Source organism: Rutidosis leptorrhynchoides, chromosome 9 (assembly GCF_046630445.1).
Source record: "Rutidosis leptorrhynchoides isolate AG116_Rl617_1_P2 chromosome 9, CSIRO_AGI_Rlap_v1, whole genome shotgun sequence".
Taxonomy (NCBI): Eukaryota; Viridiplantae; Streptophyta; class Magnoliopsida; order Asterales; family Asteraceae; genus Rutidosis; species Rutidosis leptorrhynchoides.
In genome coordinates, this window is record NC_092341.1 from 209815261 (window position 1) to 209825646 (window position 10386).

At 34.4% G+C, this 10386-nt stretch overlaps 1 protein-coding gene across 5 annotated transcripts; it reads left to right on the forward strand.

The window, feature by feature from the left end:
- Positions 1-1219: 1219 nt before the first annotated feature.
- LOC139866629 (ABC transporter G family member 29-like) lies at positions 1220-8023 on the forward strand. Of its 5 annotated transcripts, none has more exons than XM_071854919.1 (17): positions 1220-1691; positions 2320-2479; positions 2578-2708; positions 2820-2910; positions 3034-3335; positions 3415-4013; positions 4364-4634; positions 4709-4862; positions 4966-5022; positions 5113-5258; positions 5330-5662; positions 6022-6396; positions 6488-6621; positions 6709-6936; positions 7018-7189; positions 7283-7537; positions 7627-8023. In XM_071854919.1, exons 1-17 carry the CDS (start codon positions 1620-1622, stop codon positions 7897-7899), a joined length of 3753 nt encoding a protein of 1250 aa, XP_071711020.1. In that variant the 5' UTR covers positions 1220-1619; the 3' UTR covers positions 7900-8023. The 5 variants fall into 5 exon arrangements, with proteins under 5 accessions (XP_071711020.1, XP_071711021.1, XP_071711022.1 ...); XM_071854920.1 differs by having other exon boundaries at positions 1221-1709; XM_071854921.1 differs by lacking the exon at positions 1220-1691 and having other exon boundaries at positions 2347-2479; positions 2592-2708.
- Positions 8024-10386: the final 2363 nt, after the last annotated feature.

Sequence of the window (10386 nt, forward strand, 5' to 3'; positions counted from 1 at the left end):
TTTATGTTATTTTTTTTGGGAATTTTTTGCCTTAAAATAATTGGTGACTAGTTTTTAAATAGTAAAAGAATTATGATGGGACATTTTCAAACAAGGAGAATAAACCTCGAAAAACATGCAAAAACTAACAAAAACACGAATTGTCAAAAATACAGACAATCATTGAATATCGGAAGCTTATTGACTTTTCGGAGTCAACTTGACAAGTGTATCAAGCTTTTCCATGAAAAGCTGACAAAATCTGAAAATTCGAAAAATTTGCGAAAATCCGGAAAAATGATCAAAGTTGACTTTTGGGTCAAATGTTGAGTTTTTGGTCAAAGTCAACTGATTAAAGCCGATTAACATAGGTCAAGTCAGGTCAAAACTTGAAAAAACTTCAATCAAATATAAAAAAGAGTTAATTATACCATTAGCCCATGTGGTTTATTCAAAATTTTACCGACAATCCCTATCTTTTAAAACTTCTAGTGGTATTCCCTGTGCTTAGGGATGGCAATGGCCACCCAATCCACCCGATTTTGATGGATATGGATGAACCCAAATGGATATGGATACGAATATGAATGAACCTAAATGAATATGGATATCGGTATGGATGAAAAATTTCATCCATGGATATATCCATTAACACCCGAAATACATATGCAAATATATAAATATACATGTGTACATACACATTTACTATTACAAATGTATTTATCGTTATACATAAATTTTTCTTTCAACTATATAATAAATTAAGTATGGTATATTATAATAAAAAACTTATATATATCTAACAAAATAAACATATATAATTTGTCATAATATATGTTTGATAATGTATTCAACAAAGTGTATTCTATTTTCAACAAACATTACACGTTTTTGTGGATAGATTTCAATTTTGTCATGTTATATTTATTTTTGTTATATTACGTTTTTATTTTCATCGCATATTTATAAATATTATAACTTTTTTTGAATATACAATGGATATTCATTAACCCGCTTAATCCATTGGATATGGATATGGATGGATGAACTGAAATAAATGGATATGGATATAAATATGGATGAACAAAAATTAAATGAATACGAATATAGATATAGCGTCACCCGATTCATATCCGATCCATTGTCATCATATGAACTCGTATTAAAAAGATTAGCCCTCGGTACATTTTACAACTCCTATTAACTTGAGCCGTTAGTTGATTGGCAGTTTTGTTATTAAACTACTGTATATCTCAAGTCTCAACCAAATAAAACACCATCCTCCTCCTCCTCCTCCTCCCATTCATATGAATCCTGCAGCACTGAAAAACAACTGTATATTAAAAATGGCAACATCATGTAGCACTCCTAAACTCACCACCACTTTATCATCTTCAACACTTCAAACCCTAATTCGCAGACACCACAAATTCACAACCCTAAGTCGTTCACCTTTCATTATCAATCCGAAATCATCATCATCATCATCATCATCATCATCATCATCATCATCATCATCATCATGTAATTCGCTAAATTATTCAAAACAGCCCTAGGTTTTCTATCTGGTAGTCGGGTACTGAAATCACGTCGGTTTTCTACCAGAGCTGAATCAACGTACGGCGCCGAGCCACGTCACTATGACTTTGATTTGTTTACTATTGGTACTGGTAGTGGTGGCGTTAGGGCTTCACATTTTGCCGCCAATTTTGGTGCGTCAGTAGCTGTTTGTAAGTTCACACATATCTATACATATACATATACATATACATATACATATACATATACATATACATATACATATACATATACATATACATATACATATTCTGACTTTCATATACAGTGGTGAATGTAAACAATTTATTAATTGTTGATTTTATCGATGCTTTATATTTATTGATGGTGGTATCACAAATCTGTGACTTCTTATTTTTTAATTTTGAGAAAAGAATATTAGACTGATCAGAACTGATATTTATAATAAAAGTTTGTGCTTCGTGGATGTGTACTTAAAAAATTGCTTGTTTATAATTCTGAAATTGAGGAGAGTATCGGTTTTGGATGGTCATATAATTCTGAAACCAACACATGATTGGAGCACTTTAATAACTTTCTTTGCGATGGAAGTTATTTTTGTAACAATTTTTAACAAAGTTGTTAGCACTAACAGCCCCTTCGTTAACTTTCTTCGCAATGTAAGTTATTTTTGTAACAATTTGTTATTAAAATGAACAATCTTAAACAATTATATTAAGGAGAGAAACCTTGTGTTATGGGTCGCTTTCAATCTGTAGTAGAACTCATGATTAGTTAGACGTGTAACACATAATGTAACAGGTGGAAGGAGAGATTACTTACAATGGTCATAAGCTTACTGAATTTGAATCCCGAAGGACTTCAGCTTACATTAGCCAGAACGATGTTCATGTTGGAGAAATGACTGTCAAGGAAACCTTAGAGTTCTCCGCAAGATGTCAAGGGGTCGGAAAAAGATTAGGTAAAATTATATGTATTCGTTTTTCAGTATGTAGGTATGCAACGTTTTCTAAATTATTATATTTACTATATCTTGAAAATAATAATAATAAATTATAGAAATGTTGGAGGAGATTGTGAGAAGAGAGACACAAGCAGGGATTTCAGCAGAATCTGACGTTGATGCTTTCATGAAGGGAACTACTATAGAAGAAGATGCGGGTAGTTTAATTACTTACTATACACTTAGAGTAAGATGGGGCTATTTTATTCAAGTTCTATTAACATTATGATGTATAGTAATATATGTTCCTACACTTGAGAACTTTGCTCAAATTTGTTATTCACATGTTATGGAACAGATATTGGGGCTCGATACGTGTCGTGACACCTTTGTTGGTGATCCTATGATACGAGGAATATCTGGTGGAGAAAAGAAACGAGTGACTACAGGTTTATTATATATTAGTCCACTTTGAAATATATTATAACCAGTGTTCAATATAATTTCAAATTTACTATTTAGAACTTTTTTGTTTTTAATTGTCTAAATATGTAGTTATATAATTTTAACAGGAGAAATGCTTGTTGGGCCAGCTAAAACTCTTTTCATGGATGAGATATCAACAGGTCTAGACAGCTCAACTACATTTCGGATGGTCAAATGTTTGCAACAAATTGTACACATCACTGAGTCAACGATCATGATGTCTCTACTGCAGCCTGCTCCAGAGATATTTGAACTGTTTGATGACATCATACTACTATCAGAGGGTCAGATTGTGTATCAAGGACCACGAGAAAACGCGCTTGAGTTCTTTGAGGGTTGTGGATTTACATGTCCTGAGAGAAAGGGCATTGCTGACTTCTTGCAAGAGGTGAACAGTAAAATTAATATAAAGTTCATATATTTGATATTTTCGGGTATGACTTAAAGGTTGTGTTTCTTGATGTTAGGTTACCTCTCGAAAAGATCAAGAACAATATTGGGCAGATAAAAGTATACCGTATAAATATATCCCAGTCAATGAATTTCAACAACGTTTTAGGAGTTCCTATGTGGGTAAGAAACTAAAGTATGAGTTGGAAATTCCATATGACATGAGTCGAAGCCATAAATCAGCTCTAGTGTTTAAAAAATATTTTGTTTCCAAGTGGGACTTGCTTAAAGTATCGTGGAACAAGGAATGGCTATTGTTGAAGAGAAACATTTATATTCACATTTTTAAGAGCGTACAGTTTTTCATGTTAGCTTTTATTGGGATGACCGTATACTTTAGGACTAGAATGCACACAAGGGATGAACAAGATGGTACACTCTATACAGGAGCACTTTTATATAGCCTAATCGTAAACATGTTTAATGGTTTTGGTGAACTTTCCCTAACCATAGTAAGACTTCCTGTAATTTATAAGCAAAGAGACCTTTTGTTCCACCCACCGTGGGCCTACACACTTCCGACATTTCTACTTCATGTGCCAATATGTTTCATAGAGACTACTGCGTGGATGGTGATACTATATTATGGCGTTGATCTTGCTCCCGAACCTAGCAGGTGAGAAAGTGTTTACACATAATTAGGGATGTAGGTTAATATACATTAAGTACTTGCACAGTTTGGTTACATAACTTTTCACTTATGTTATTTTCGTTCACATAAGTTTTGAACACGAAATCTAGCTGATAAAAAATATAAGTTCACATTATTTGACTTATTAAACATGGTATTTGGGTACTTAACTAATAAAAACTAGTATGAGTACGCGGATAACTGTCCTATTTTTGTTATAACTAAAAGTGATAAAAAAACATTAGAGTAAATTAACTGAACAAAAATTTAAATTACAGTCACCTCTATATGTATTACCCTGGTTACAATTTACTTTTGTTTACTATCACTTACAGATTCTTCAAACACTTCCTGCTGATCTTTTTGATCCAGAATATGGCGGGAGGATTTTTTAGGCTCATCGCTGGAGTATGTAGGACAATGAACATGGCAAATGCCGGTGGAAGCCTTTTAGTCTTGCTTATATTTCTTTTCGGTTGTTTCATCCGTCCCAAATCTCAAATTCCTAAAATATTAGAGTGGGCTACTTGGTTATCACCCTTGTCTTATGGCTTTAAATCCATTGCCATAAATGAGTTCTTTGCATCTAGGTGGATGAATAAAACTGTAAGTCATCTCTTCATGACTCAAAACCATAAAATGAAGTATATAAGCAATTTATTAAATTTTCATGCTCACAGAGTTCGGATAATGTGACTAAATTGGGCATAGCCATACTTGAAAATATGGATATCCCAACCGAAGAAAGCTGGTTCTGGATCGGTGCTGCCTCTATTCTAGGTTTTGCGATTCTCTTCAATATCCTATTCACTTTTTCTCTCATGTATTTAAAACGTAAGTTTTTGTACTCCCACCTAAAATACTTAAACCGTAATATTTATGTGGTATCTTTGGTATTATTAACTAAGTTTCTTGATACTAAAATTAACTGGATCAGCCCCTGGGAACCCACAAGTAACTGTATCGGAAGAAACAGCCATTGGAAGTAGTTCGAGTAAGAAAACCGTTTTGAAAACAGAGAAATTTATACATATACTCGCATAGTTAATATCATATCTCCTGATGATATATATGATTTCTGCAGATAGAAAAATAGAAATGCAGCTTCTAAGAAGTGAATCTAACTCTCACGGTTCGAATGTTGTTGCTCGTAAAAAGGGAATGGGTTATACGTTTACTCCACTAGCCATATCATTTGACAATATCAATTACTATGTTGATATGCCCCAAGTAAATTCCATTATTCGATTATGGAACGTCTCTTATGTTTGATGTTTTTTAAACTAATGTTGATGAAACAGGAAATGAGAGAACAAGGGAGGACGGAAGATAGGTTGCAATTACTTCGTGAAGTTACAGGTGCTTTTAGACCGGGAGTACTAACTGCATTAATGGGAGTCACTGGAGCTGGTAAAACGACATTAATGGATGTTTTAGCGGGAAGAAAAACGGGCGGTTATATTGAAGGAGATATAAGAATATCAGGATTTCCGAAAAGACAAGAAACATTTGCAAGAATTTCAGGATATTGTGAACAAACGGATATTCACTCTCCTCAAGTCACTGTTTATGAATCTTTGATTTATTCGGCTTTCCTTCGTCTCCCAAGAGAAGTAAAAGATGACGAGAAGATGGTAAGGTTGCTTTCAGCTATTTTTGTTAACAAACTACAAAGAAAATATCAAGGTTGTAAAGTCGCGAGTCGGGGACGAACAGGGACCTTGAAGGGACGAGCTGGTTGGGTATCAATGAGACTGGGACGAGTCGGGCGTTGACCAACGGTGACTTATAGTAATAGATAATTTAAACACACATAAATATTTCAAACATAAAACCTAAATATTCAAATATAGATATAGGGCACAAAATCTAACTTTCAACAATATTAAAATTTTGATCAACTTTAACTTTGACTGACTCAGACCAACTCAGACCGACTCTGTCGACTTTTAAACAATATAGTAAGGTGTGAATTTCTTTGCTCTGCCTTCAGACTTTTGTAGATGAAGTGATGGAGCTAGTTGAACTAGTTAATCTCAAAGATGCAATAGTCGGACTTCCGGGAGTTAGCGGTTTGTCAACCGAACAGAGAAAAAGGCTAACAATTGCAGTGGAGCTTGTTGCTAATCCTTCGATTATCTTTATGGATGAACCTACTTCTGGGCTTGATGCAAGAGCAGCAGCAATTGTTATGAGGGCTGTAAGAAATACTGTTGACACTGGAAGAACTGTAGTTTGTACAATTCATCAACCGAGCATCGATATTTTTGAATCTTTTGATGAGTTGCTACTCATGAAAGTAGGAGGACAAGTGATATATGCAGGACCCTTAGGACAAAATTCTCAAAAGCTCGTTGAATATTTTGAGGTATTTCACTTTCTTATTGTACAAACTATGAAGATGTAAAACTATATGACACAGCAATCAAAGACTAACAAATAACTAATTACGTGATTAGGCAATTCCCGGGGTACCAAAAATTCCTGAAGAATATAATCCAGCAACATGGATATTGGAACTTAGTTCGCGTGATGCAGAGATGCGACTTGGTATCGATCTTTCTAAGCACTATGAATCATCATCTTTGTATGAGTAAGTAATATTTGTTATTATTATTATTACTAGAAGATTATCTCAAACATTATCTAACTTATCAACATTTTTCGACCATACATGTAGAAGGAACAAGGCGTTAGTGATGGAGTTAAGCTCACCACCTCCCGAAGCGGTAGATATTCATTTTCAAACACGATACTCTCAAACATCGTGGGGCCAATTCAAGTGTTGTCTTTGGAAAATGTGGTGCAGTTATTGGAGAAATCCCGATTATAATCTTATTCGCAACATTTTCACCTTAGCTGCTGCAATCATGCTTGGGACCGTGTTCTGGAATATTGGAAAGAAAAGGTCACTCTTATATACATTAACATAACATGAATTCTATTGATTTAGTGAAGTTAGTCTTCTGATTATTTATCTTATATTCAGAGAAAGTGACAACAATTTGAACACTATAATCGGGGCCATGTATAGTTCTGTGTTCTTCATTGGTATAAACAATTGCGAGATTGTGCAGCCAGTTGTCGCCACAGAAAGAACGGTATTCTATCGAGAAAGAGCTGCTGGGATGTACTCGTCGTTCCAATACGCCATGGCACAGGTTATAATTTTAACAAATATTCATATGTTTACATAAAAGAACCTAATATAATATTCAATGGTTTTATATCCTAAGAAACGGCGATTTATTCAGGTGTTTGTTGAGATCCCATACGTGCTCTTTCAAACGACATATTACACTCTTATAGTCTACTCAATGATGTCATTCAAATGGGAAGTAGTCAAATTTTTTTGGTTCTTCTTCATCACTTTCTTTTCATTTCTCTACTTCACATACTACGGAATGATGAGTGTATCTATCACACCGAACGAACAAATGGCAGCAGTAGTTGCAGCCTCATTCTATTCACTCTTCAATCTTTTTTCAGGGTTTTTCATCCCCTTACCTGTACGTCATCTTCCATTTTTATGCATATTGCTCAATCATTTTATTTTTTTGTCCTTTAGATCATAATTTGATTTGTTGTTAACTTTCAGAAAATACCAAAGTGGTGGGTGTGGTACTACTGGATCTGTCCGGTTGCTTGGAGTACAAGCGGATTCATTATTTCACAATACCATGATGTTGAGGACACGATTAAGGTGCCCGGTATGTCATATGACCCGCCTATAAGTTTGTATATTAAAGATCATTATGGTTATAATTTAGATTTCATGAGGCCCATTGCTGCTGTTCTTGTTGGTTATTGCATATTGTTTGCATTTGTCTATGCCTTGTGCTTAAGGCTATTGAATTTCCAAATTAGATGACCTATATCAGTTGCTCATCCCTCATGTATGTTTATGTATTTTTCATATTTTATTATGAAATTGTAGATTGTACTGATAACTGAATTATTGCATAATACTATGTGAAGAAGTCCTACTCAGAGTTTTGTTAAGTGTGTTTCCACATCAAATTCTATGTTTGTATACACTGAAAATATGAACTGAAGCTGTTGTACCACATACATCAACGAGTCAGATTTAAAAAACGGGTCAGATTTAAAAAACGAGACAAACATAGCAAAGCTGACCCAAAGTAAGGAAAACGGGTTAATTTGTATGATGTTTTATGCTCTCTGGACGAATTTGAACAGGTCATTCAAAGAATCTTTGGAGTAGAAAGTATAGGTACAAGCGGGTTGTATTCCAACTTTAACAGCCTGACATCTACCGCTAGTTGTCCACCGGCTCATTATATGCTGGTCGTTGACCCTCTTGAACTGTCCCTCATCTGGCCCTTTTTCGAAAGCTGAACGTTATGACCCATGACCCCTTTAAACCAAAACCCGTTCGACCGTGAGCCCAGACCTGCCCATTTTTCAACCATTTAACCACAACTATATACATAATATGCATCTGGCAAATGTAGTCAGGGGCAGAACTATGTGAAGAGAAAAAGGTTGTGCCTTCCAAACATTTGAGTTAATTAGCCTAACATTTATAATATATAAGGGTAAAAAAAATCTACTTCAATGACCTTGAGCCTAATCTGTCATCTAACACTCCCCCGCAGTCCGAACGGCGAAATCGCGAAAGTTCGGACTGGACGGAATCACGGAAAAACGCTAACAAGTAAACAAAATAAACAAAAGGTACTTTTTTTTATTTGTGACACTAAATAGATTAGATTGATATTCGCTGATTTGGAGTAACATATTACAGCTCTGATACCATGTTACACAATAAAAACTCCGTAAATATTATTTTATATTATATTGCGATATATATAGAGTACATAACCCTAAAAGCTACATAAACCCTAAAGGACCCAAGCCTACATATTGGACTTGAGCCTAACCTATCATCTAACAGTCCAGATATGTTGAAGATATGATCCAAGTATCTAGGCTTGGTTAGAATGATACATATTGTATATATTAATCCTAACAAGCCTAGTTATAGAACTTGTGGGCATATCCCAACGATTCCCCCATGTTCTTTGTGTTATGAGATACGGAGTGGTCATGGGTTCGATACTTAGGTCATCGGGTTCGGGGTTCTGCCCGAATGTGTGTAATACGTGCAAATGATGAGGGTCGTTAAGATAAATGATCAACTGATGCCAAAAATTTGCCGTTAAAAAAAACAAACCTAGTTATAGGCAAGTTAGAATAAGTTTATTCTAACAAAGTCAAGATGGGTAAACCTTGAGGGCTATATTTGCCATATGTCAACAGTAGTATAATTATAAAAAGGCAGATTAGATTTATTATTTGTATTCAATATTAATATTAATTTCACTTGAACTTTTTTTTTTTCCTCTAATTATTACAGGGTTTACTCTTTGATTCTATTCGTTCTTTGAACTCCGGACAGAATGATTGTGTTCATACTTCTTGATGAACAGTTTGTAAGTTGTTCCATAAAGGTTTGTGTTTGTAAGTAACGTCCTTAAGCGAATTGTAAACAATTGCTTATTAACTAACACCATTTGAGAATTATTTCTCTTGATAATCATCACAAAGTAGGCCTGAAGCCCTGAAGGTACATGCTTAGCCTATCTAGATAGATTTCATTGTAAATTCAATAGTAGAAATGTTTACTTGTTTATCTAAGTTGATTAATTTTATTCGCACATAATAAGACATTGTCTTCCTTTCTTTTTCTCCACCCATCATTCCATTTTGGTTTACGGTTTCTCATGTCTATATGATTTATCTGAGGTAGAGATCGAGTTTCAAAAATTAGTCAATGATCTTATTTAAAAGATTAGGAGTTATTCAAGAGTAAAATTAGTCAATGATCTTATTTAAAAGATTAGGAGTTATTCAAGAGTATTAGGAGTAACTAGATTCGGATCGGCCCGCGCGTTGCGGCAGGGTTTTTCGGATTGCATATTCATAGTTAACATAGCGTTATTGTTGAGTCCCCAAAATAATTAAGGATTTAATTATGACAAAACTGTAATTTATTTGCACCAAAATGTTATGTGCAGCTGTAACATCCCGTTTTCTCCTTACATGTCTTAAGGTACATATTTGATCGTTAGAACGTCTATAGTTCGTTTGCTTATGTGATTAAACGATTTATAGTGTTAGTTGATATATATATATATATATATATATATATATATATATATATATATATATATATATATATATATATATATATATACGCATATGGATGTATACGTGTAGTTTAAGTGTTTATGTGAAGCTAAAATGGGGTGTACGAGTCGGGTTATGACATTTGGGTTTGTAAACTAAAAGTTGGTCAAAAGTGGGCGTTGGGCCGCGCCGCGGCGGGCACCTC

Bases quoted from the DNA above. Each gene is read 5' to 3' on its own strand.
- LOC139866629 (XM_071854919.1), top strand. From the start codon at position 1,620: ATGACTTTGATTTGTTTACTATTGGTACTGGTAGTGGTGGCGTTAGGG. The intron at 6,397-6,487 runs GTATTTCACTTT...TTACGTGATTAG, and splicing joins AGCTCGTTGAATATTTTGAG to GCAATTCCCGGGGTACCAAA. The intron at 7,190-7,282 runs GTTATAATTTTA...CGATTTATTCAG, and splicing joins TCCAATACGCCATGGCACAG to GTGTTTGTTGAGATCCCATA.